This window comes from Suricata suricatta, chromosome 17 (genome assembly GCF_006229205.1).
Source record: "Suricata suricatta isolate VVHF042 chromosome 17, meerkat_22Aug2017_6uvM2_HiC, whole genome shotgun sequence".
In the NCBI taxonomy this organism is placed as follows: Eukaryota; Metazoa; Chordata; class Mammalia; order Carnivora; family Herpestidae; genus Suricata; species Suricata suricatta.
Window position 1 is genome coordinate 53,823,124 of NC_043716.1, and position 26,658 is coordinate 53,849,781.

The 26,658-nt window shown below is 50.8% G+C and overlaps 1 protein-coding gene across 2 annotated transcripts in view; it reads right to left on the reverse strand.

Annotated features, from left to right (window-relative positions):
- The window catches only part of PRPSAP1 (phosphoribosyl pyrophosphate synthetase associated protein 1), a 27,175-nt gene continuing 517 nt past the window's right edge, over positions 1 to 26,658 (reverse strand). Inside the window, exons 1-10 of one of the 2 annotated variants that reach the window (XM_029927544.1) lie at positions 26,339 to 26,516; positions 21,760 to 21,812; positions 19,135 to 19,201; positions 12,839 to 13,011; positions 11,401 to 11,516; positions 10,882 to 10,937; positions 9,992 to 10,137; positions 2,043 to 2,113; positions 1,172 to 1,318; positions 1 to 670 (exon numbers count right to left, since the gene is read on the reverse strand). In XM_029927544.1, coding sequence (XP_029783404.1) covers positions 512 to 670; positions 1,172 to 1,318; positions 2,043 to 2,113; positions 9,992 to 10,137; positions 10,882 to 10,937; positions 11,401 to 11,516; positions 12,839 to 12,992 — 849 coding nt within the window. In that variant the 5' untranslated portion in view covers positions 12,993 to 13,011; positions 19,135 to 19,201; positions 21,760 to 21,812; positions 26,339 to 26,516 and the 3' untranslated portion in view covers positions 1 to 511. Of the gene's footprint in view, positions 671 to 1,171; positions 1,319 to 2,042; positions 2,114 to 9,991; positions 10,138 to 10,881; positions 10,938 to 11,400; positions 11,517 to 12,838; positions 13,012 to 19,134; positions 19,202 to 21,759; positions 21,813 to 26,338; positions 26,517 to 26,658 lie in introns of those variants that run through there. The other variant, XM_029927543.1, reaches the window with a different exon arrangement.

The window sequence follows — 26,658 nt, forward strand, 5'->3', positions numbered from 1 at the left end:
GAGACCACAGGTTCTTTTATTTGCTGTTGAAAAGCGACGTGAGCCCCAGAGCCTCGTTGCTCGGTGGCCGCACGCACAGCAGCGTCTCACAGAAAAGGGGGGCTTCCTGCGGAAGACTTCGGTGAGGACGAACGGGGAGGGGACAAGGGGACGGAACCGCGCCGGGGCACTCGGCTCCCCACGCAAGTCCCTGCAGCGCAAACAGCGCAGGTCACAGGTAAGACCTTGTGGGTCTGTAGCTCCTTTTCCGTTTCCGTAAGATGCGGAGATGCTTTCCAGCAGAGCGTAACCTTGTTTAAGGAACAGATGAAGCTGGCAGACGTTTAAGGCCATTTATCCACTAGCTCTGTCTTCCCCTTGACCATCTCCGTGCCTCCGACCCACCGACCGGGGCAGGACAGACCACGTGACTTGAGGCTCTGTCCAGCCGCCCCCCCAGCCCCCCGAGAGGAACTGCGTGTGGAAGCCGACGCTCGCGCTCCGCAGCTTCCCCTCGGGGGCGCGGCGGCGGCTAGTCGTCCACGGTGATGTTCCGGAAGAGGTAGGCCATGGACTCCCCGTTGTGGATCCTCCGGATCGCCTCGGAGAGGATCAGACTGATGTCCACAGTCTTTATCTTGGGACACTGCAGCTTCTGCACCTCGTGAGGGACGGTGTTCGTCACCACCACCTAGTCGTTGCGGCAACGGAAAAGGAACGCTGTCACTGCTGGGCGCCCCAACATGGTCACCCAGAGGTTAGCCAACTGCCCCCCCCGCCCCCGCCCAAGTTCCAAACTACACAAACCTCATTCCACCAAGTATAGTCTCTACAAAGTAAACTTTCCCAACATGACAGAAGGGTTACACGGTCCCAAATGTCAGGGCTGCGTGCGCAGGAACGACAGGGTGAGGCCCGGCACCGCGCCGAACCCGTCACCGGGGAGAGATGCCACCGGAGCATCAAATGACAGCGTGATACGGACCACAGGATGTACATGAAGCAGACTTAGGACAACAGACGCCCGTTCCCAACTACACATCTGCCCCAACAGACGGCCCCTCGGCAGGGCCGCTGCCCCCCAGCGGGGCTCAGCTACACTGACGGGGCCATTTTACGCTTCACAGAAAGGAGAGAAGCAGGTCTGGCCGCGGGCTCAGTGTGCCGAGAAGTCCCCTAAGAGAGGACACACCTCGTCGATGGAGGACTCCTCGATCAGGCGGGGCGCCTCCGCAGACAGGATGCCGTGAGTGGCCATGACGTAGATCTTGTAAGCGCCTCTCTCTTTCAGGATCTCCGCAGCCGCGACGAAACTTTCCACGTCATCGATAATGTCGTCCTGGGAAGAGAGCGGACTCAGCGCCTACAAACCTGCACGTCTCTCCGCGTCCCCGTGCTCAGGTGCGGGGATCCCCCGCTGGAAACCGAACGTCCTGCAGTGCCAAAAGAGCCGTGTGGCCAGCAGGACGGAGTCACGTGTGGCGTGTCCAGCTAGACCTGGGCACTGCCATGACTCCTCTCCGTGTTCCAAGTGTCCGGATTAATCCTACACAGCTAGGGGCCCACTGACTTTTTTTTTCTTCCTCAAGAAAAAGCGAACCGACAGGACAGGAAGCGAAGGCACCACTGCCACCAGGCCCGGCACAGGCACGGAGAGCTGGGAGCAGATCGGTCGTGCTAAGGTACGGAGAACCGGACATTGGTTCTCGTTCGTAAAAACGGACCAGCTCATCTTCAGCTCATCTCGTGGCCCTAAAGCTGAAAGCCGAGGAGGTCGGCTGGTCTGACTGGAACGCAGACCCTTGGAGACAAAGGTTATTTCTGGGCTGAGTTTTCCGACGGGAGTTCCCCTGCTCTTTCTACGTCTGGAGGTTAGAGTAATCCTTGTTCAACTACACGAAAATGTCTGTGTGTCCTAAGGAAGGGAGTGTGGATGAGAAAGGACAGATGGCCCCATTTAAGTCCGTCATCCTCACTAGGAAGATAATCCCAAAGTGGACAACCTCCTAAGGGGCAGCGGCGCCATTCTGCACACGAAGGACCACACGTGACCATGACCTTACCACTATGATTGCGATGCGCCCGCCAACATCTCCGACCACGGTTATCGGTGGCTTCTCTTTGGCCATCATCACTAGCAAAACAAAACAAATCACAAGACCCCAGTTAGTCATGTGTCACCAAGTACATATAAAATCGCAGCAGGATTCCCTAGAAGTGGTGGAAAAAACCGTTATTTACACACACGCGGAAATTCTCCTACATGAACCTAGGGCCTCTGAACCCGACTGTCGAGAGCACTGCTGTCCAGGAGAAACAGGTGAGCTACGTGTAATTCTACATAAGTAGAGGGGTGCCTGGCTGGCTCAGGCGGTGGAACACAGGACTCCAAGGTGGTGGGTTCAAGCTCCGTGTTGGGGGTAAAGAGTACGTAAAATCTTTTTTTTTTTTTAATGTTTGTTTATTTTTGAGAGATAGAGAGGGACCGAGGGTAAGCAGGAAAGGGGCCGAGAGAGAGGGAGACACAGAATCCGAGGCGGGCTCCAGGCTCGGAGCCATCAGCCCAGAGCCAACAACCGGGCTCCAACTCACAAACCCTGAGATCATGCCCTGAGCCGAAGCCGGCGCTTAACCAACTGAGCCGCCCAGGCACCTCGTAGAGATTACTTAAAACCTTCAGGGGCACCCGGGGGGCTCAGCTGGTTAAGCGTCTGACTTCAGGGGTCATGGACCCGAGCCCAATGTCCAACTGTCTGACTCCGTGCTGACAATGCAGAACCTGCTTGGGATTCTCTCTTTTCTTCTCTCTCTGTCCCTCTCTGACTCGTGCTTTCTCTTGTTCTCAAAATAAATAAGTAAATAAAATCTTAAAAAAAAAAAAACCCAAAATCTTTTTTTTTTTTAAAGATAACTGCTGGCTGCAAGTCTTAAATGTTTATTTTTATTTATTCTTCTAAAGTTTATTTATATTTTAGACAGACAGAGAGCACAACCAGGGGAAGGGGCAGAGAGAGGGGGCACAGAGGATCTGAGGTGGGCTCCGTGCTGACAACAGAGAGCCTGATGTGGGGCTCGAACCCACGAACCGTGAGATCATGACCTGAGCCGAAGTCAGCTGCTTAACCAAGTGAGCCACCCAGGCGCCCCAAAATGTTTATTTTTGAGAGCGAGCACGAGCAGGGGAGGGGCAGAGAGCGAGGGAGAAGCGCAGAGCCCACAGGATCATGACCTGAGCTGAAATCAAGAGTTGGGACGCTCAACCCAGCAAGCCACCCAGGTGTCCCTAAAATAAAATCTTAAAAATATAATAAAATTAGTAGATTTTATTTTACCCAGTATATCCAAGATACTATCATTTCAGTATGTAATATGCACATTTATTAGGGATGTTTTACTTTTTTATCGTAGCTCGGTCTCTGATATTTGGTGTGCACTGTACATACACAGACAGCACTGGCCATGTTTCAGGAGCGTCAGAGCTAACGCGAAACTAACAGCCACCAAGAAGTCCGGGCAGCACAGGTCCAAGGACAGAGCGGAGGAGCGAGGCAGATCTTACCGACGGAGAGGCGGCCCTGAAGCGAGAGAGAGATACCGACTCTCGCCGCGACAGACACAGACACGTGAACTCAGCCCCGCTGCGGGGAAACCGGACCCGGGAAAGGTCCCGCACGACACAGCCAGCTTGGCTTCACCTTCTTCCAAAGTGACCTCACTTGGACAATGTGACCTTATTGTCAGCTAACTGCACGACTGACATCATCGGTTTCCTGAAAGTTAGGAACTTGAAGACAATAACCATGGCTCCATCGCCTCTTCCTGATTTGGCGGGGCCTTGAAGGAGAGATTTCTTATCTCACTGCACATTTATACGTATACAAACCCAACTACGGGAGAGAGAAGAGAAATAAGAATTAACCCTCAAAAGAAAGTGAGCAAAAGAAGAAAGAGAAAAACTCTCAGAAGAACAGGCTAAGTATTCTACTTTTTAAGGCTTCTTGTTATTCTGAAATGTTAAGCCAGCAGGGGGAGAGGGACACACGAATAAAACTCAAGGTCGTTCCGTAGGCTAGTAATGATCAGCAAACAATCCGTTTTCGCGGGCTCCTACCTAAGGTACGGAGAGCCTCCAAGAACGGGCACGGGCGTGCCTCTCTGCGACCAGCAGCCAGCCAAGCGGAAATCAGCACTATTTTACTGGCCAACTGCACTCAACATTTCCCGATTTCCCATCCCAGAAACAAGGGCAATTTTTTTTGAATCTGGGCAGTTAGAAAGGGTCTGCATGTAAGTATCACCTAAAAGAGGGAGACAATAAGCCACCATTAGGAAAAGCTTCCCTAAATTCTGTCTTTAACTTAGACCATGTGGGTAGGTGGCTGTGTTGGCCTCCCCACTTCTTAGAGAGAATGTGGCCCCTGGGGCACCTGGCTCAGGGAGTTCGAGCCCCACGCCGGGCTCGCTGCTGTCAGCACAGTCTCTGTGGATGCTCTGTCCCCCTCTCTCTGCCCCTCCCCTACTTACACGTTCCCAAAGATAAATTGCAAACAGAGAGAGAGAGAGAAAGGAAGAGAGACGTGGTCCCTGTTCTTGACCACCTTCCTCTGTGAAAAGAGATGGCCGGCCAGTGTCCCGCATCAAAGACCAGTAAGAACTCGGCTCTAGCTTGATGCGGAAAACGTCCCAGTACTCCTGTTTGTGCTCTGCGACTCTGCTTCTCCCGAAAATCTTTTATCCATTTGGAACGAAAGCCAGGCACGGCTAGGCTGGAGGCTTCGAGGGCTGTTTTTATTGAAAAGCAAGCGTCTCTCCTGGTATGCGCGTTCCTGCTCTTAGCTGGGTTTCAGATCTGGATAAGACGGAACCTCCGATTTGGTGGCTACTAAAAACAGACTAGTAGAGAGTCAAGGGAAATGGACAGTGTCTCACAAAGCCAAACTTCCTAAACACTGGAAATTCACATTTTCAGTAAAAAATTTCAGACATACTCTGTATGTACTAGAGATTAAGGGTGAAGTGCACTAAAACTACCCTATGCTTAAGATTCTATTCTTTTGCTTTCTTTTCTTAAAACCCAATCCGTTTAAGAATAAGAGGAGTTGTGAGGCGCCTGGGTGTTTCAGTGAAGCGTCCGACTCTTGACTTAGGCCCAGGTCAGGCTCTCACAGTTCGTGGGTTCGAGCCCCGTGTCAGGCTCTGTGCTGACCGCTAGCTCAGAGCCTGGAGCCTGTCTTCAGATCCTGTGACTCCTCTCTCTGACCCGCCCCTGCTCACGCTCTCTCTCCCTGTCAAAAATAAATAAAAACATTAAAAAAAATTTTTAAACATTTTTTAAAAAGTATTAAAAATTTTTTAAAAGATTAAAATGAATTGTACACAATCACCTGTGGCCAGAAATCACTGTTAAAACTATACCAACATACTGCAGTGATATGTCAATTTATCAAATGACCTCAGTATGAAAAAAGCAGGAAATTATCTTTGGCTTTTAAAATTAGCATTTTGCATGCTGCATTTATAACCATCCTTAAATTGTACATACTCTCTCTCTTATTCTTTTCCCGGAGTCAATAAGCCAAAATTTCCTCTCTTGAACTACAGAGCAAGAAAGAACAAAGAGGAATTATTCTTTCCTTATGCATTTTGATCTTGTTCTATTTTTAGTTCAAAGAAAGGTCAGATGTTATCAACAGACTGATGTTAAAAAGAGATACAAGAAATAAAAGAAGGTCTCTGGTAGAACTGAGGTTATTTTCAAGCTCCTGCCTCTGTTCAAATACAAACACGTCAAAACTTACATGCTTTCACTTAAGTGGTGAAAACCACATCTTCACATGTAAAGATAACAACCCAGGAAAATCAGCCAGAAAAGGTGACTTTCTCTCCTTTTTGTGATCCAAACTCTTTCATTTTCACCGATGTGGCAAACACAGAGCAGAACCACTAGCCTATAATCCTTTGTTTCTTTCTTTTTTTTTTTTTTTTTAATTTTTTAGATCTCTATTTATTTGAGAGAGAGAGAGAGAGAGAGAGAGAGAGAGAGAGAGACAGACTGCAAGCGGGGGAAGAACAGAGAGAGGGAGGCACAGAATCCAGAGCAGACTCCGGGCTCTGAGCTGTCAGCACAGAGCCCGACGCAGGGCTTGAACCCATGAACTGCGTGTTCATGACCTGAGCCGAAGTCGGATGCCTAACCGACTGAGCCCCCCGGGTGCCCCAATCCTTTCAAGTTCATTAGATGCCCTTGCCATCAGGACAGGTTGAATTCTACCGTATAAAACAAACATTTATACAACCTCACTTTTTTTTTTAAATTCTTTTTTTAAATGTTTGTTTATTTTTGAGAGAGAAACACAATTCAAGTTGGGGAGGGGCAGAGAGAGAGGGAGACACAGAATCTGAAGGAGGCTCCAGGCTCTGAGCTGTCAGCGCAGTGCCCTACATGGGGCTCAGACTCACAGTCGGGGAGACCTGAGCTGAAGTCAGCCGCTTAACCGACTGGGCCACCCAGGCGCCCCTACACGATGTCACCTTTCATCAATGACTCTACACGGGGTTCCTCGGGCCGGCGCTCCCGGCGTCAGGACCAGGTAACTCTGTGCGGTACCGTGTGGACATTCAGCAGTTTCTCTGGCATCTGGTCACGGATGCTGGTGGTGCCCACCGCCCTCCTGGCTGGGTCACCCGGACAGGCCTCCAGACCCTGTGAAATAGCTTGGGCGAGGGGGGGGGGAGCGAGGGAGGGCGCCACGCTGGGTGAGAACCACCACTGCTCTAGGAGAACCGGTTCCAGGAAGATAAAATAGTCCGTCTTCCTAAAAACTGCCTAAAAACTGCAGACTCTGCTCCTCGCAGTCCAGCGTCTTCAACCTCGTTACTATTAAGTAAACTATTAACACGTGCTGGAAGCATAAGTGAGACATACACAGAAAGCATAAACTGAAAGGTACAATCACACTTATAAAACTAGCATTTTAAGCAGCCTGTTGGCTAAATCTGTAAGACGGAACCAGAACAGGACCCCGTGGCGGCTGTAAGAAGCAGCGCTGCGAACACGCCCGCGTGGGCACAAAGGACAGTTCTACAGGCCACATAAAAGATTGCGGTGAGGGCAGTACCTATCAAAACGGCCTTTGGCCCGGAACTTCTGTTTCTCAGTCTTTATCCTGCACGTACATTCAGTCACTTTAGAAAGAACGGAGGCCAAGGTCAGTCACAGACTGAATACACGCGCGGAAGCCCGCGTCTTGGACAGTAAACACCACTTCCCACGAAAGGAACTGGGCCCTGTTGGCCTTGTTGGCACTGTTGACTCCAGGGCTGAGAAAGTGCCCGATAAACACGGGACATCTAGTCCCAGACAGTACGGAAGTATCAGAAAATGACGCGGACACGTTTAAAGAACGCGGGAGGGGGCTTCAAAGGGTCCTCTTTGGCCAAGTCTGAGACGGTCTGAGCATTACAAGAAATAGCAGCAATGGATTAGAACACGCAGAATGAAGTAAGGTTCTAGGAATCCATCCCGATACGAGTGAAGGGAGGAACGGGGCAGAAGGCAACTGGAAAAACCATTTGACCACAACCCCAGTGTCTGGTTCAGCCTGATATGAAGACATAAACAAGCCCCTGTAGAACCGGCCTGTACTCTTTAAAAGTGTCAAGGTCATGAGAGACAGAGAGCAGAGGAGCCGCTCCAGATTAAATAAGACTGAGGAGAAACGTCAACGGAGTCCGAGGCGTGATCTTATGTTGGGCTCTGGGCCCGAGCGAGGACTTCCCTTCGCTCTCCGGGGTCCTGGGGGCGCAGCTGGGAAACAGGAGTAAGGGCTGCAGATCAGCGTCGGGGTCCTGGGGCTGATGGCGGCACGGTGGTTATGTGAGTTATGTTTCTATGAATCCACCCCGAAGCCTGTGTCACGGCTGCCGCTGACCCCCGAACGGCTCAGAGAGAGGTCTGGGCGCCCCGAGGGACGGGCGGGGAGGAGTTCTGTGGCGGTCTCTCCACTCTGCCCAAAGCCTGCAGCTTGTTCCAACCAAGAAGCCGGGGTTTGGATCCGGGCGCCGCGGGCCTTGCTCCGAACCCTGGCCCCCCAGCTCCCGGCTGGGGGTCGTTTCCTCTCGGGCAGATGAGGGGCGAACACAGGACGGACAAGGAGGCCGAGCGAAGACCACACGAGCGCGCAGACGGAGCATCTCCTGACCCGCAGGAAGCGCTCCGAAGAGGTTTATCATCCCTGGTGCTGTTTCCGTAACCAAAGACCCGGAAACCGCGACGCTCCCGGCAAGGGGCCTGATTCATAAATTGTTGGTGGATCCATGAAACAGGCCACCGTGAAACTATAAGAGACAGAGAGATCTGAACAGACTGGGGGAAGGGACGGAGCAATATGGCACATGACGCACTACCGCTGTGCAGAAATGAGAGAGGAGGGGATACATGTAGTCTCTAAGTGGACAGAAGAACCCACCTAGGGGCACCTCAGTCGACTAAGTGTCCGGCTGCGGCTCAGGGCATGATCTCACAGTCTGTGGGCTCGAGTCCCGCGTCGGGCTCTGTGCTGACAGCTGGCTCAGAGCCTGGAGCCTGCTTCAGATTCTATGTCTCCCTCTCTCTCTGCCCCTCCCCTGCTCATGCTGTCTCTCTCTCTCAAAAATAAATAAAGGGTGCCTGGGTGGCTCAGTCAGTTGGGCGTCCAGCGTCGGCTCAGGTCAGATCTCACGTTCGTGGGTTCGAGCCCCGCGTCAGGCTCTGTGCTGACAGCTCAGAGCCTCGAGCCTGCTTCTGGTTCTGTGCCTCCTCTCTCTACCCCTCCCCCTCTCATGCTCTGTCTCTCTCTGTATCAAAAATAAATTTAAAAAAATAATAATAATAAAAGACATAAAAAATTAAAAAAAAAAATGAAACCACCTATGTGCAGGTCAGAGAAGTTGGGGTGGGTGGGGGAGGGAAAACTCTGGGGGGTGACACGGGGGTGGGGGGGGTAGAGGTTTTTTTTTTTTTTACTGTAAACAATTATATACTTGTTAAATTCTGAAATATTATCAATGTATTGCCTATCCAAGAACTTTAATTATGAAATCTTCCAATAAAATAAAGTAAAATGCTACAATGCCAGAAATTCAAATAGAGTATATTATCTCTTATATGGAAACCTCCGAAGTTGAAAACAAAGCAATGGAAATTTGATAGGGTAACAAATTCGAATGTTTCCACCTTAGACAGGAGTCTAAGTAACCTGGGGTATATTTCTCACCCTATTAATTTCTGTAGGTTTCTGAGGGATGGCAAAGAGATACAGATTTGAAAAGGAAATAATCTTTGGGGCGCCTGGTTGAGCACCCCACTCTTGATTTCAGCTCAGGTCATTATCTCACAATGTGTGGGTTTGAGCCCTACTCAGAGCACAGAGCCTGCTTGGGATTCACTCTCTCCCCCCCTCTCTCTGATCCTCCTCTGCACTCTTTCTCTATCTCAAAACAAATAAGCTTAAAATTAAAAAAAAAAAAAAAAAGAATCTTCTTCCTCTAAAAAGCACATTGTATCTTCCAGTACAGAATGTCGGTCATTCCCACTTAAAATCCATGGAAATAAATGGCTCCACACTATTGGATAAATAACAGGTTAGTCAAGTATCAGGTCAAAGGGCTGTATTACCAAAATTAAGTGCTAAAAGTTACCGGGGTCACGAGTGTATGACCAGGAGCTGCTACTGTCGACCTGACCAAAACATAAAAGCTGAAGATTCCACGCCATTACGCATTCACCTTTTTCACTAACGCTAAACTTTCCCCACTCTCTGAATGCTAAGTGCCCCCAGATTAGTTCAACTGTCCTCACGTGCTCTGTGAATGTGAGTCTCCTTTTACAAAAGGGGAAATCAATGCAATGCCACTCAATGACTCCAAACACCAAGACGGCCTGCACCTCCCGACGCATGAACTCCTGGCCAGTCATTCTACTCCCAACCTGCTTCGGTTTACGAGTGAAGTCAAAACACAGAGCTCATCTTACGTGGCAACTCCAGCCCCGGGTGGACGGTGGCGTTTTTGACCATCGGGGGAGAGTGGCGGCCGTCATCCATGTCGAGCTCTGTACACTGCGCTTCTCCGTGGATCACGGCCAACCCCAGACGGAGTCTCTCGGCATAGGACTGTGCCCTACGAGAAAGACGAAGGGAAACAGCCAAATTCATGGGAAGAAAACCCAGGTGTCACTATCTCATTACTTTATTAATCATAAAACCAAATCATCGTCCAGGCTTTCAGGGACACACAAAGGAATTACTTGTACAAATCAGAATGTGAGGCCTAGGCCAGAACATAAGTGCCTTAAGGCGTAGAGGAGTTGCGAGGTGGCTCTACCCTTTGTCCAATATGGTAACACTCCTCTTTAGAAGATGGAGCTCCTTAAAAATCACCGCCTGGGGCGCCTGGGTGGCTTAGTCAGACAAGCATCTGACTTCAGCTCAGGTCATGATCTCATGGTTCGTGGGTTCGAGCCCCGCATCAGGCTCTGCCTAGAGCCTGCTTCGGACTTTCTCTCACCCTCTCTCTTTCTGGCCCTTCCCTCCCCTCCTCACACTCTCTGTCTCTCTCTCAAAAATACAACATTAAAAAAAATTACTGCCTGAAAAACGCTCCTATCCCTGTTTTCCTCTTTGGGAGAACCTGAAGGAAGAATTTCCTTTTCTCCCACAGGAAAACAGTAATTCCGGGGCTGAGCTCTACGGTTGGGAGACTAGAGGCAAAGCGGTGGTGAGGACAGGACTGAATGGGGCGGGGGGCGGGCCCAAGCCAGTGAGCCTTCCCAGGCTACGCTCTGACAGACCCTAGATTCCAAAACAGCTCTTTCTGACTCAGCAGTGCCCAAAAGGAAGTTTTACAAATGTCTGGTGTCTTTACCTTTTGGCCGCATCGGGAGATTTCGCTACAATGACTGCATTCCTGTAATTGGGAATCTAGAAGGGGGGGCGGGGGGGGGAATAAGAAAATACTGGAAAATTATCCAAAGTAACACCTGGACGCTGGCGTACTTTTCCCTCTCCTAACAATGACCCATACTAGCAATCAGATACGCAGGGTTTCACTTGTACATTTAAATTGTTTTTAACGCTTATAATTAACATCATTGGAAAAAGCACTGCTACTGGAGGGAAGAAGAGAGAAGATAAGTAATTCTTCACACCCTCACTTCAGGAAACATAAGTTAACTGCTAAGGATACTTCGAAGGAAATCTCTTTTTAACAGCTTTAAAAAACATGACTGACCCTCCATGCCTAGTGCTGACCCTGTCTGCTGCCTGAGGCAATGAAGACTCCAGGGAAAGACCATGCGCCTCTCCACATCACAATCTGATACCAGACAAAGACTACATGGGGTCTCTTTGGAGGAAAAGGGGGTGTTTGCTGGTGATTCCTCACTTCTTCCTGGATATACTGAAGCAGGAAAGGTGAGGCTCTAAGGTTGTCCACGGGAAAGCTGAAAAAGCCTTGTATTTCCTTTTGATGAAGATCCATAGTGATAATGTGAGTTAAACCTGAAATTTTAAAACAAAAAATTACAAAGTTCACCCCTACAAGTTACTGGCTGCAGCGGACACAAACTCGCCGCCCACTCCTGCGCCCTAACCGAAGACGGAAAGCAGGGCCCGCGGTGCGAACAATCACCGTAAGTTACAGAGACTGTGTTTGTGACCTTAACAAAAACGTCAAGTGAACTAAAGATCGTGTCAAGCCTCAGGTGAAAGAGCCTGGGCCTTCCACGCGGACACAGAGCTAGAGCAGAGAAAAAAGCGCCCTCCTCTACTACCGTAACTAGCTTGGTCCTGAAAACGAAGAAAAACCTGACAGAGGCAAAAACAGAAGTCCGGGATTCCTAATTACTAAACAAGTAATGGGTGTTAAAGAAAAAAAAGTAAGGCCCTGACTAAAGAGTCAGGAAGAAATGTCACAGGCCGGTGGCTGACGCAGAAGGCATAAGAAAACCAGAGCAAAGTAGCATACGGGTCAGGAGAACGCCTCATACAACACAGAGATAAGATACTGAAGAGTTTGGAGCAATCTCTAAATGCCAGAGAATGGGTCAAGAAGAATCCTTCTAGAAAAATAAGATACACTCTTCTAGTCAACAGTGCTGATCCAAAAAAGGTACATACGTAAACATATTGCAAATGGCCAAAGGTCACCGCAAAACTTCTAGAGCAAAAAGAACCAGTACTTCCTGTTCCTCCCCAAAACATTACACATTTTTAGGGAGGATGGAATTGAAATGTTTCTCAGGACTCAAATATATATTAGAGTTTTTAAGTAAACACACCAAATAAAATCTCAGTAAGTATAAAGTGACTCATAGGCCAGAAAGTATGTTACCACTACAAAAACACAGAACAAAAGCAGTAAGAACGAGCTGCTATAAATTGGCGGGGGGGGGGGGGGGAGTATTATATAAACTGGAGAAGTAGCAAAAGAAAAACCTGGTTTTACTATTATGCACATGAATAGCATTTAGGTAACCAAGGCAAATGCATACATCTAGACCTGAAGCTCAAAAGACCCCATACGGATGCCAAGATCGCCGCTAGAGTTTTACTGGTAAGGTGAAATGGGAAAGAAGTGACAGATGATGAAGTCCAAGATCAGAGAAGAGACGTTGCTCTCCAGCAAGACAAAGTGCAAAGAAAAAGAACTTCTGCCTAAGCTCACACGTCCCGAACCAAACTAGCAAAAGGGAACGGGAAGAAAGTCATTAGTGAGCAACACTTAGAACCGCTCCCAAGTTAGCTCGGAGGTGGGGACTAGTCTCAAGCAGGAAGGGTCCTAACAGGCGGCTCGGGCACCCCGGGGCCGCGTCCACACGCACCTGCTTTCGCCAGCATGGACGCCAGGAGCTTGCACACGATGGAGCCCCGCTTCCGCATCTTGCTCTGCTTGCTGTAGGGGAAGTAAGGGATGACTCCGGTGATGTTCCTGGCGCAGGCCGTCTTCAGCGCGTACGCCATGATCAGCAACTCCATCACAGCTGTATTCACGTCTCTGGAACAGTTCGTTTGTATTTGGGGGTTAGTTTCATCTATTTCTTAATGCCTGCGAGAGATCTGAACGGCGGTGTTTGCACAGAGGCCACCAAGATGGGCGTCATGGGCATTTTTCTCGTCACCTAGCTCGTGATGGCACTTGTGAATACAGGGGAAAGCCTGTTAGCTCTTTTTAGCCGCAGTTTTTGTCTGTGGTTACGTAAACCCACAGCACGTTACCCACGCCAGAGCGAAGCAACACAGGTGGGCACCATCCCAGGGACGGGGGACTCAGCCCCCGCGCCCCACCGACGCCTAGGCCGGGCCCACAGTGCTGCTGCGTGGCGGCCTTCGCCAGGAAGGGTTTGGTCCCTCTGTTCCTCCAGGGGTAGAGGGCAGGGTGGGGGATGGGGAGGACTTGGAACTAAGTTTTCAAAGATCTCCTCATCCTTTTTTCTCAAGTTACAAATTCCCAACAAAGGTTACTCAGAGAGAGACAAAGAAAGAAATACGAATCTGGAAGATATTCAAAGGAAAGGCTGCTTTCAACCTTAACGAATGTGGATCGCTACTCTAGGCCCAGGCTGCTGGAGCCCAAGGGGGGCTCTGCCCTCAAAACAGGTGAGGAAATAAAAAGGGCAGAGGGGAGGGAAGCTCCGGGCTGAGTGCCCTGTGTCACTTCCCCGTGTCCCCTGGGAGGGTCGGAGCCTGGGGCCGACGGCAGACCCCTGAGCATCGTGGAGCCGAGTTCCCCGCGACCCTGAGCCGCCGCGGCCTCCGCCTCCCGGGGCCAGCAGAGCGGGTCCCGGGGCTCGGGTGAGGGGCCCCGGCCTCACAGCCCGGTGAAGACCGCTCTGCCCTGCTCTCAAAATGAATACATAAAGAAAAGAAAAGAAAAAAGAGGGCAGAGCCTCGCAGTCCTCCGGACGCCCTCCCAACGGCCCCTGGATCCTCCACGGTCGTCAAGCGGCCTCTCTCTGGGGCCAGAGCGGGTCTCGCTCGCCTTCCCGAGGAGGAGGGTCGCGTCCGTGTCTCCCACGCGAGCTGCTGCCCAAGAGCAGTTGGCTCTCCCAGGGCCGGTCCCCGAACCGTCGGAGGGCAGCCGCGACGCCACCCTCATTTACGGGGAGGCGGAAAGCCGGCCACCAGCGCGGAACAGGCCTCCTGACGTCACGTCGTTAAGTGAGATACTCATCTCGGAGACTGCTTTTCGGCTGGCAGTCTCTCTGAGTCTCTCTGAATTTGCGTGGGTCTCCCTCTGGAAGGGCGTCCGCCCTCAGGGCACCTGGGAGAGACACGCTGCGAAGGCATCCTTGTGCTGCGACAGGGTCTTCTACTTCCACGGTCAACTTCTAGAATTTCCAACCTCACCTTTGTAATCTGCAGTTTTCGAAAGGATTTCTGGGTTCGGTCATAAAAGCGTTTTCTCCCAGAGCAGAGGCACAACCGCCTCCGGGCTCAACTGCTTTTTAAATGTTTTCTTTTTTTCTCCTTTTTTATTTATTTTTGAGAGACAGAGAGAGACAGCATGAGCACGGAAAGGTCAGAGAGAGAGAGGGAGACAGAGACTCTGAAGCAGGCTCCAGGTGCTGAGCTGTCAGCACAGAGCCCGACATGGGGCTCGAACCCACGAACCGTGAGATCATGACCTAAGCCGAAGTCGGGCTTAACCGACTGAGCCACCCTGGCACCCCAGGGCTCAACCTCGAGACAAGGACCATGTTCCTTCCGGACTGCTGACAGGTTACCTTATTTTCCAGTTATTTCCTTCTTCTGAAATAAACGGGAACATTTTTCCTTCTCATGCTCCCAAACGAGCAATGTCCCAAGTCGGGCATCCAAAGGTTATATATAGACGACACACATCTTTTTGGCAATAATCAGGACAAAACACTTACCAACTACTTTCAAGGTGCTTGGGAATTCACTACCCCTGGTGGATTTTAGTTCACTCACATATTCAACAACTCTACACTGAGCAACATGTATCAGGCACCGTGTTAGGTGGGGGGTTAAAATGGCCGAGGAGGCTGCCCACGTCTGAAGAAAATGCCAGAGACTCACACTGAACCACCCTCGCGGTAACCATTTGTCCCAAGAGGGGGCACAGCTAACTCCACGTTCTCCGCCTCTGACTCTCAGACGTTATTCCACAGAAGGGGTGCTCCCTTGCCCCCTAGATCACCTGAGCTGGTGCCCCGGGCTCTGCACGGTAAGCCGGAGGCTCCGCGGCCCCGGGAGCGCAGCACGTAAGTGCGTCGGGGGTCCACGTCCAGACCAGACAGCCGGCATCGCGTCTACCGCAGCCGAGTCCTCCTCCGCATCCAGACCGCTCGGCAGCGGGGACACACACCCGGAGCTTTCCCAGCCTCCACCGGCGCGACACCGTGCGGGCCACAAACGTGCCGCCGGCTGCGGCTTCTCACGTCAGACCGCGACGTCAGCAAGATGTTTAGAGGCGAAGTTAACACATCCCTGAGGAGCCTTTGCCCAGGCGGCTGGGTTTTTAGGTGGCTTTGTTAGGGCACGCGTGACACGCCGCCGCCAGAGGGTCCGGTGAGGCGAGGACAGAGCAGCTCAAGGCGCCCAGACAGCAACATGTTAACCTAACAAGATGAACAATTCTGGAAGCGCTTTGATTTCAGTGAAACTTCCCTCTCGTTAATTACTAATTTCTCCCACGGGGTTTCATTTTCTGCTTTTTTCCTCTTCCTATTGACCTACGCCAAGGGATTGAACATCCTCGGGCCCAGAGCTAAGGAAGGCCTCCCGTGCCCCACCCCTTCGGTCAGGAGCGCGACAAAGGAGCCTTTGTCACACTGGTGTCCACGGCCGGACACCAGACACCCTGGGCAGCAGGCAGTTAAGCTGCGGGCTGGCACGGCGGAGAGAAGCTGGCCGGCAGCCTCGCCTTGTTTATCGGTTCCTGAGACTGTTCCAAGCACATCCTGGCTAGTTTTTGTGGTCTTTGTATCTAAGTAGGACAATCTTAATTGTTTGCCAACTGGCTGACTCGCTTTTCTTTCCCCTAAGATAATCACATGCTATGTCAAATCCGAGCCTTACTGCCCTGTCGTTTTTGATAAACAAAGACAAATGCGAGGCGAGGAAGCAGACAGGGTCTGTGTACGTCGGCTGCACCACGCAGGCCTGCAAGGCCACGCCAACACTGCCCGGAGCACTGGCGACGCGGCACGGCGGGACTCACCCCGCCTCCAACCCCACGGATTAATCATCTGCAGCAGATAAGTGATAAGTGTTCTTTCTTTTAGTTTATAAAATTTATGTTTATTTTTTACTTTCTTAACTTTAGTTTTGAGAGACAAAGTGTGAGCAGGGGAAGGGCAGAGAGAGACAGAGAGACAGAGATAGAGAATGAAGCCCAAGCAGGCTCTGCACCGTCAGCACAGAGCCCAACGCGGGGCTCAAGCTCACGAAACGGAGACTGTGACCTGAGCTGAAACGGAGAGTCAGACGCCAACAGACTGAGCCACGCAGGCGCCCGTAAGGGCTCTCGTCGTGACTCCTCCGACATTCCGGCAGCACACGAGGCCTTGTAACACAAACACGGAAACCGTCCTTGAGAGAACACTCTGTCGGCCTCACCGCCATTCTCCTTCCTTCCCTCGCTCAGTGTATTTGGAAGCTCCTGGAGCACGGATGTGAAATGTTGGGGTTTGGGAACCAACAGTCAAGAAAGAATTCTTGAGCCGTCCTCGGTGCAGAAAGGCTGCTTGGAAAGCACGGGGCCGCAGCTGTGGGCAGAAAGCGCTGCACCTGCGGGCGGGGAGCCTGGCGGACTTTCAGCTTGGGCGGGGCTCATGAGTCTCCAAGGAACGGGGGGAACCAGGAGCCCAGGACCCGGAAGAGGTCTACCCTGGGCTGTACGCCTGCAGGGATAGCCCGCAGGTATCCGGGGGTGGTGGGGTGGGCGGAGTTAGAGATAAAGGGAGTTTTCAAAGGGATGGTTTATAGGATCCTGGAGGTTGGACTGAGGTCAAGCTAAGACTGCCTCTTGCCTCTTGCCTCTGGCCTCTAGCAAAGTATTGACAGGGAGGCAGCTAGGCGAGGGAGAAAAGTAGGGAAGGTCTCAAGTACCTGTCAATGGGCTAGAAGATCTAAGGAGGTTTCGTTGCTTTTCTTTTGCCTTCATTCCCCACATCATGTATCACACGTTTTAATCCTGCAACATAGTGGTGCCTGGGCGGCTCAGTCGGTTAAGCGTCCGACTTCCGCTCAGGCCATGATCACATGGTTCCTGGGTTCGAGCCCCGTGTAGGGCTCTGGCTGACAGCTCAGAGCCTGGAGCCTGCTTTGGATTCCATGTCGCCCTCTCTCTCTGCCCGGCCCCCGCTTTCTCCCTTCCTCTCAAAAATAAACTTTTAATCATGCAACATAATCACTTGATTCAGAAAGGATTTTGCCATTTCCAAAAATTGAATCTACCGTCAACAGTAAAAAATGTGCCATTACTGGACACCTCAGGTCTTCCCCTCATTAAAAAAAAAAAAAAACTTAATGTTTATTTTGAGAGAGGGAGAAGGAGAGAAAGAGAATGAGCTGGGGAGGGACAGAGAGATGGAGACACAGAATCTGACACAGGCTCCAGCCTCAGAGCTGTCATTGCAAAGCCGGATGTGGGGCTCAAACCCACAAACCGTGAGATCAGGACCTGAGCCAAAATCACACATTCAACCAACTGAGCCACCCAAGTGCCCCCTTCCCCTCATTTCTAAAGTGCAGCATCGAACAAAAGCACAAGGCAAAGAGTGCCTTGACCGGCGAGGAACCGAGCGCAGAACCACAAGTACCAGGGCCTCGCGGGCGATACGGAAGCAGCTGTCGGTCAGAGCCGCCTCATCCCCGTTACTACGAGGCGGCGCGGATCTTTACACCCAGCGAGTCCATTTCTTGGAATGTTCCGGGGACAGACAGAAGTGCAGACAAATACAAAGTACCAGGCCCTCCAGTATAGGCACCGCCCCCCCAGGCGGATTCAAGGCGGATTCATCCCCAGGGCGGAGCTAGGGGCTGAAGTTCCCACCCTCTACCCTTGGCTCCCTCCCCCAGGCTCCCAGCCTCCACCCCTTGGTTATCCCGGAGGCTTTCCAAAAAACCATCAATACCCATCAAGGGGTGGCAGAAAGGGGCTTGTTGTGAATAACAAAAGACACCTTTATTGCTCTCATCACCTAGGAAATTCCGAGGGTTTTAGGAGCTCAGCACCAGGAAGGATATATTTTTAAGATTTTAATTTTTTTTAATGTTTATCTATTATTGAGAAACAAAGACAGAGCATGAGCAGGGGAGGGACAGAGAGGGAGGGAGAGACACAGAATCGGAAGCTGGCTCCAGGCTCTGAGCTGTCAGCACAGAGCCCGACTCGGAGCTCGAACGCAGGAGCAGTGAGATCCTGACCTGAGCCGAAGTCGGATGCTCAACCGACGGAGCCAGCCAGGCGCCCCCAAATATGTATTTCTTATAACAAGTCACATCTTCCCGTGGGATTTGGGTTAAGGATCCAAGAAGATACACTTCCAAGAGTCTTATCACTGCCGCAGCCTCAGGAATCTAACTAAACAGGGACAGGAAGGTCTGCATTGTCCGGACACACACGGAGCCTCACTTCCCTGGTCCCTGGAGGAGCGGGGGTGGAGACCCCGCAAGGAAGGTCACCCTCAGGTAGGCTAGGATTCCCCCAGACGGGGAGGGGTGGCAGATGCCATCTACAACAGACAGCTTGCAATAGCCACTGTGCAAAAAATAATAATAATTAAAAAAGTGCAAAAACTGTGTGGCCGGTACACACGGGCGGCCGTACTCTGCATCTAACCACAGGAAGCTGCTCGGCAGAGCCAGGCAGGCAGACGTGCGCAGGGTTCGCCGCAGGTGAAGGTGAGAGACTTTCCCCTTTGAGTGATTTAAAGCCTGGGGAGGACAGTCAATAGTACAGTGTGACAAAGTGACAGACAGGGCAGGGATTTCAAAAGCCTACAACTGTTGTTTGGGGAAGCATTTAGTTTAACGAGCAGAGACATTTACCGTGAAAGAAAACTGACCCGTTGTTCCCGTGATAACATCATGAATCCTATCGCTAAGGTGTTCAGGGGGAAAGGGGGATAGAAAGCATCGCCCCTCTTACCTGGGAATTGTCTGTATGATGAAAACATCTTGGCCACGAACGGATTCTTTTATTTCCACTCTTGTTTCTGAAAAATTAAAAAAAAAAAAAAGGCTATATAGTTCAGGTATACTAATTGGGCCGCATTTGGAGGGAGTAGAGACCTAAGCCAACGCCTCACCAGCGCACCAAAATAATTCTGCAAAGGTCACAGAATGACAACCGTCCATATAAAAATAGTGAAGCAAAAGGGAAAACAGGGGCGCCTGGGTGGCTCAGTCGGCTAAAGCACCCGACTTCAGCTCAGGTCAGATCTCATGTTCGTGGGTTCGAGCCCCGCGTCAGGCTCTGTGCTGACAGCTAGCTCAGAGCCCGGAGCTTGGATCCGGTTCTGTGTCTCCTCTCTCTGCCCCTCCCCCTCTCATGCTGTCTCTCTCTGTATCAAAAATAATAAAACATTTAAAAAAAAAAAAGGGAAAATAAACCAAAAATATGCTAAAAGGTGAAAAAGTAACAAACAGATCCACATAAAATCTCAGGGTCCAGAAAAGAAAATCCATCACTGAAATGAAGACAAGACACTTGGGGAAAAGCCTTCAGCAAGCGAAGAGGTCAAAGGTTAACATCCTTCCCACAGATGCGGAGGGCCCCTCGCCAGGCGCTGTCCTGAGGTCCCTGAGGGAGCAGAGACCCTGGACCAAGCGGGTGAGGCCTGATCCAGGACAGCCAGCGCAACGCCAAGGGCTGGCAGACTTCTCGGGCCAACGTGACAGGAAGAGACCACAAGATGCGGTGCCTGCCGGGCTGGCTCCTGATCTCGGGGTGGAGAGTTCAAGCCCCGTGTTGATCATGGAGCCTACTTAAAAAAACAAAGAAAGAAAAAGACCAGGAGAGCGAACAGCGGGGTTGGGAACAGCGCACTGACTGCAATCACTGCAGGCTGGACCTCGTCGGGAGGACGGGCGCAGGGAGCGAGCAGAGATGGGGGGGGGCAGAGTGCGCAGAGCGGGGGGCTGGGGGGCCATCGACTTGGAAAGCACATGGGTGAGGAGAGACAGGTTCGGTAGCCATCAGGGGCCAGACCCTGCAGCAGCATGGACTTCATTCCAAAGTGACAGGAGAGCCCCTGGAAGATTCGAGGACGGGACAGGTGTGACCTCTGGCTACTGCGTGAAGAAAGGCGGAGGGCAACAGCGGCACCAAGGAGACCATTCCAGTGGTTTCCGAAGGAGTCCGGGCAAGCAGCTGACTGGACCAGAGCAAGCAAGGGTCGTGAGAAGGGGTCAGACTGAAGGCGGGTCCTGGAGTCACCAGGTGATGGTGAGTGGGTGGGGCTCGGATTTAGGCAGCAGTGAGTCAAAAACCACTTGCATTTTGGAAGCATCGTGGTGGAGGGGAGTTGAATGGACTAGAGAGACAGTAAATGGAGGTAGGAAGGCCTGTTAGCAAGCCACTGGGGAGGGGTAAGGAGGGAGAGAGAAGGGAGGGGAGAAGGCTGGAGAGAGGTGAAGTGAGGGGGGTTGGGGAGAGGGAGGGAAGAGGGAGGGGAGACCTAGTACAGCGACGGAGGGAAGGAGTAAAAGGTCTTCATGTAACCGCCTTCTCGTCCCGGGCCCTTTGTCTCCGGGGATCCCCAAATGCCATCACCGGAAATGAAAGTCGTTATTGCTAAATACACCAGCTCACTCACCTACATTCATCTTTAGGGTTTTTTTTTTAAATTTTTAATGTGTGTTTATTTTTGAGAGAGAGAGAGAGAGTGTGAGTGGGAAAGGGGCAGAGAGAGAGGGAGACAGAATCCGAAGCAGGCTCCAGGCTCCGAGCTGTCAGCCCGGAGCCCGACGCGCACCACCAGGCGCCCCAGTTCCAAACGCTTTTATATTAACTTGTCATTGCAGGGCACCGCACGGCCCGAAGCAGGCGGCCCCGCTCGGAGATTTACGTGCCGCTTTCCTAGGACACAGCGATCCACAAAGCGTTACCATTTAAGAACTTCCCACAGAAACTCAGAGGGCAGCAAAAGTGGGTTACCAGCCCAGGAGGAGAGTCCATAAGAGAAGCGAGAAGAAAAATTTAGAGATGCAGTAACTCGACGATGGTTTTTGCAGTAAGTTATTACTACCCGCTACCAGACTGCTCTCGACGCCATCTGACGCCATGAGGAGACACAGACACAAAGGGTGTTTAGCAAACGCAGCCCAATATAGACGAAAAGATATATTCTCTCCATCTCTCCTTTTCTCACTGTGAAATGACAAGACATTCACATTATCCTGGGAGAAGGGGACAGAGACTTGAAGAAGAGAAGAAAGAAAGAAAGATTTGGAGGCAAGTAGTGAATGATCTTAAAGGGAGAAATGTCTCCGTGTTACACGGGAGTCACATCAGCCTTTTAAAAACATGTCAGTTGAGGGGCTCCTGGGTGTCCAACTCAGGTCCTGATCTCACGGTTCGGGAGTTCGAGGCCCATGTCAGACTGCACTTACAGCGTGAAGCCTGCTTGGAATTCTTCTCTCCCTCTGCTCTTCCCCCTCTTGCTCTTGCGCTCTCTCACAAACAGGTAAATGAACATTAAAAAACAAAACATGTCAGTTGACTAAATATAGTTTGAGAACAAAGGATGTTTAAGAAATCACTTCAACTTACCTCCATTGGTCTCCTGATAGACCACGGATTTCCCCAATTCAGCACCAAGACGCCTGTGGGGGAGGGGAGGCAATAAGAATGCTCTTTAAAAAAAAAACAACACTCCAGTTGATGCGTGTATGTTTAACAAAAAGGCTAAAATAACTAGACTACCATTCTTTCCCCCCAAAACCACAAAGTTCAGAAAGTTCAATGCATTAAGAACTGCACATCCGCCGCTGTTTCACAAGCAGCTTCAAGTGCTGCCATTCTGCAATGTGCTGCTTAATGGCGGGGGGGGGGGGGGGTCCACAGCCGAGAAGTTTAATGTCTAGTTCATTGTTTCCTGAATAACGGTCTTGGAAAACCATCCCAAACAGACGCGTGGCTACAAGCCCCGATTCCAAAACCACAACCAGAGGTCAGTCCCTCCATGGTCAACAGCACAGACTTCAGTGCCGTTAACCAGATGGAGCGTGAATGTTGCCTGGGATCCTGATTAGAATAAAGAAGCACAAAATGTCACATTTGAGACAAGGAGGGAAATATGAACAAGGACTTGATACTAAATGATATTAAGGAATTAATGATGTCAAGTTTTGCTTTAAGATTTTATTTTTTGGGGCGCCTGGGTGGCTCAGTCGGTTAAGCCTCCGACTTCGGCTCAGGTCAGATCTCACGTTCGTGCGTTCGAGCCCCGCGTCAGGCTCTGTGCTGACAGCTAGCTCAGAGCCTGGAGCCTGCTTTCGGTTCTGTGTCTCCTTCTCTCTGCCCCTCCCCCTCTCATGCTCTGTCTCTCTGTATCAAAAATAAATAAAACATTAAAAAAAATTTAAAAAAAGATTTTATTTTTTATTATTACTATTTTTCACATTTATTTATTATTGAGAGACAGAGAGAGGCAGCGCATGAACGTGGAAGGGGCAGAGAAAGGTGGAGACACAGAGCCTGAAGCAGGTTCCAGGCTCTGAGCCTGACACGGGGCTCGAACTCACAAACTGAGAGATCATGACCAGAGCTGAAGTCGAAAGCTTAACCAACTGAGCCATCCAGGTGCCCCTAAGATTTTGTTTTTCAGGGATATCTACACCCTCCGTGGGGCTCGAACTCACAACCCCACGATCAAGAATCACGCACTCGACCGACTGAGCCAGTCGGGTGCTCCTGTCGTAGGTTTTCCTGGTTTTCAGGCCGCATCACCACTTCAGTGAGTGAAATGTTATGAAGGGAGGGTGGAAATCCGGTTAGAAACTCTCCAGCCAGGCACGCAGGGAGGAAGGCCGCTGGGCTGAGGGGGCTGTGGCTTTCCAGGGCCTTCTGGCCAAGTGTGTGCGATTTCAGAGTGTTGAGGGGTCATTATGTCCCAGGGCGCCGCAGCTTTCCCTCCAGGCTGCTGTGAACCGAGAAAGAAGGCGTGACTTCTCCAGAAATGACAGCTCCCTCGGAGTCCCTGAGATGGAGACGGCTGGTGTCTCTCAGGGCTCGAAGGGGTGTGGAGTGCCGAGAACTTCTTGGGGTTGGGTTCCCTGGACGCGTGTCACCAACCTGTTTCCTGACTATGAAACACGGAGACTGGGCTACGAAATAGTTTCTCTTGCTAAACATACAATTAACAAATGTGTACAGCATAAATAAACAGAATTATCCCACTCAAGTCTACAATGGGATATTATTCAGCCTTAAAATGGAATAGAATTCTGAGACACGTTATAATACAGATGAACCCTGAAAAAATTATTCTAAGAAGTCAGGCAAAGGGGCGCCTGAGTGGCTCAGTTGGTTAAGTGTCTGGCTTCAGCTCAGGTCATGATCTCACGGTTTGTGGGTTCGAGCCCCGCATCGGGCTCTGTGCTGACAGCTCAGAGCCTGGAGTCTGCTTCAGATTCTGTGTCTCCCTCTCTCTCTGACCCTCCCCTGCTCATGCTGTCTCTCTCTCAAAAATAAATAAAAAACATTAAAAAAAATTAAAAAATAAAAAACAGGAAAGAAAAAAAAGCAGTCAGGCACAAAAAGACGAACATTGCATGATTCCATTGATAAGAGGTACTTAGAACAGGCAGATTTAGACACACAAAGTGGAAGAGAAATGACCAGGGATTGGGAGGGAAGGGATCGGGGAGTTAAGTGTTTTACGGGTATGTTTCTGTTCGGGATGATGAAAAAGTTCTGAAAATGGATACTGGTGACAGCTACCCAACGTGGGAGATGTATTTAACGTCACCGAATTGTACACGTAAAACTGGTTAAATGGTGGGGCGCTCGGGTGGCTCAGTGGGTTAAAGCATCCACTTCGGCTCAGGTCGTAGTCTCGTGGTTGGTGGGTTCGAGTCCCGCATCGGGCTCTGTGCAGACAGCTCAGAGCCTGGAGCCTGCTTCGGAGTCTGTGTGTCCCTCTCTCTCTGCCCCTTCCCCTCTCGCACTCTGTCTCCATCTCTCTCTCAAAAAATGAGTAAACGTTAAAAATATTTTTTAAAAAAGGCTAAATGGTGCATCTAATGTTACGTATATTTTACTGTAATTTTGAAAATTCCTCTGTGGGGCACCTGGTGGAGCAAGCAACTCGATCTCCCAGTCACGAGTTCAAGTCCCACATTGGGTATAGAGCTTACCTCACATATTTATTTTATTTATTTTGAGAGAGAGAGAGTGAGAGTATGAGAACGCATGCGCACACACAGGACGGGCAAGGGCAGAGAAAGAATCCCAAGCAGGCTCTGCACCATGAGCATGGAGCCTGATATGGGGCTCGAACTCATGAACCGTGAGATTGGGACCTGAGCGGAGACCAAGAGCCACATGCTTAACGTACCGAGGCGTCCCTAGAGCTTGCTTTAAGGGGGGAAGAAAGAATACTCCAGCCAAAACAAGGTGAGAGACAGGTAAAGTAAATGAAATAAGACTAACAAAAAGTTGCTAAGTTGAAGGCATGAAGGGTACTGGGGGTTAATTAAACACCGTGTCTAACTTCTACACATCCTGGGAATCCAGCTCACCTAACTTTTCTTCTACGGATTCAAGTGCAAAATCAAAAAAGTCTGAAAATCCCTGCTTCGAAGTTCAGATCCAAAAGCAGTCATGGAGATAAAATATCCTAACCTCAGGGACCTTTGAACTTTGCTCAGGGGGAAAAGCCTTTTTTCAAATAAAATCTTACTCAGAAACTCAACATAGGAAGCAGATAAAGGAAGTCTTTACAAATACTATTTACAGTAATTTAAAACATTTAAAACACTGAAAACACTTCTGGGGGCGCCCGCCTGGCTCAGTCGGAAGAGCATTGGACTCTTGATCTTGGGATCGTGAGGTTAGGCCCACGTTGGAAGCAGTTGATTACATTAAAAAATTAAAAAACTTTCAAATATTTCTGGAACGAGTCAAAGAAGCAAATTTAAAACAAAAAAAGAAAACCATTGACCTTTTAAACGTGCCCTCCTCTCTCTGCTTTCCCTCAGCAAGGTCACTGTGGCAGATCTGACGCCAAACAAATAAACAGGCGCTTTTATTTTTAAAGTTCGCATCTGAGTTGGCCTCAAAACGCCACCATTTATCAGGGGTTAGAAAGAGAAACCAGGGAGCGGGCTGCAAAAGGGCTTACCCGCCCCGACTCACTTCAAACCCCCGACTGAAAAGAACAGAGGCATTACTGAGAAAACAGGACTAAGGTTTCCCTCCTACGTTTCCATCTAGGATCCAAAAATATACCTTTGCAGTTATTTATCAACTCTGAAGAACGCAGAGAAACTCTAACCTGTTTTAAGATATAAAAATGACTTTAAATGTTAAAAGGCGAGTTATTCGTTTTATATCTAAGGTTTGTAAAACGTTTTTCTGGAAAGGGCTCCTAAACTCTTCCTTACATTAGAGTTCCGAGACTCCAGAAGAGCCAACTAGAAAAGAGTAATTATTCCGAGGGCCACTGTGAGCCTCTGCTCTGCTTTATCTACTATTTGGTTCACGCTCGGGATGTTCCTGCCCAGTAGATAACAGCACCGACCCTATCTTACCAGTGGAATTCAGGAAAATCAAGTCTCTTGCCCAGTGCCACAGGGTTAGTAAGCTAAGCGGCAAGACCAGGAAGGCATCTCAGAGCAGCCAGACCGCAGAAGCCACTTGAGATCACAGGCTTCCTTAGGTTTAAAAAGCACACGGAGGACGCCTGGGTGGCCCAGTCAGTTGGGCCTTCGACCTGGGCTCAGATCATGATCTCACGTTTGTGGGTTCGAGCCCCGCGTCAGGCTCTGTGCTGACAGCTCAAGCCTGGAGCCTGCTTCGGATTCTGTGTCTGCCTCTCTCTCTGCCCCTCCCGCTCAGGCTCTGTCTCGGTCTCAAAAATAAATTTAAAAACATTAAAAAAGAAAATAAAGCACACGGAAAGGCAACGACCTTCCTTCAAACGACTGAGCGAATCCAAAACTGCCTTAAGAAACACGGTTAGACTTCTTTCTATCAGCAACTCCGACAAATCTGCTCCCCTGGAGTTGCCCTGTCCGCCCTGCTCTCTCCTCCACCTCGGCTTGGGTGGTTGCGCCCCGCGCCTGCCACCTGCGGAGGCCCTCCCGCCGCCCCCCTGCAGCCCCCCTTCTGGGCGCAGCGCCCCCACCTCCGGGTCAGCGTGTTCCTGCTCGGGGACCTGCGGGCCTCGGGCCCACCGAGGCGGCCTGGGAGCGGCGATGACCGCGCTCCGGGGTCAACGCCCGCTGTGGGGCAGGGGGCCGCACCCCGAGACCCCCTCCCAGGGCTCCCTGCGGGGCGACGGCAGCTTCGCGGCGGCCCGGGAAGCGGGAGCGGGGCCAGAAGTCGGAGTTCGCCGAACGCGTCTCGGGGGCAGAATGGCCACCCGCAAGGCTCGGTCCGGCCCGGAACCCGAGGGCCCGCGGCTCCGCGGCCCGGGTGCGCGGTGGCGCGGAGGGACAGGGGCGT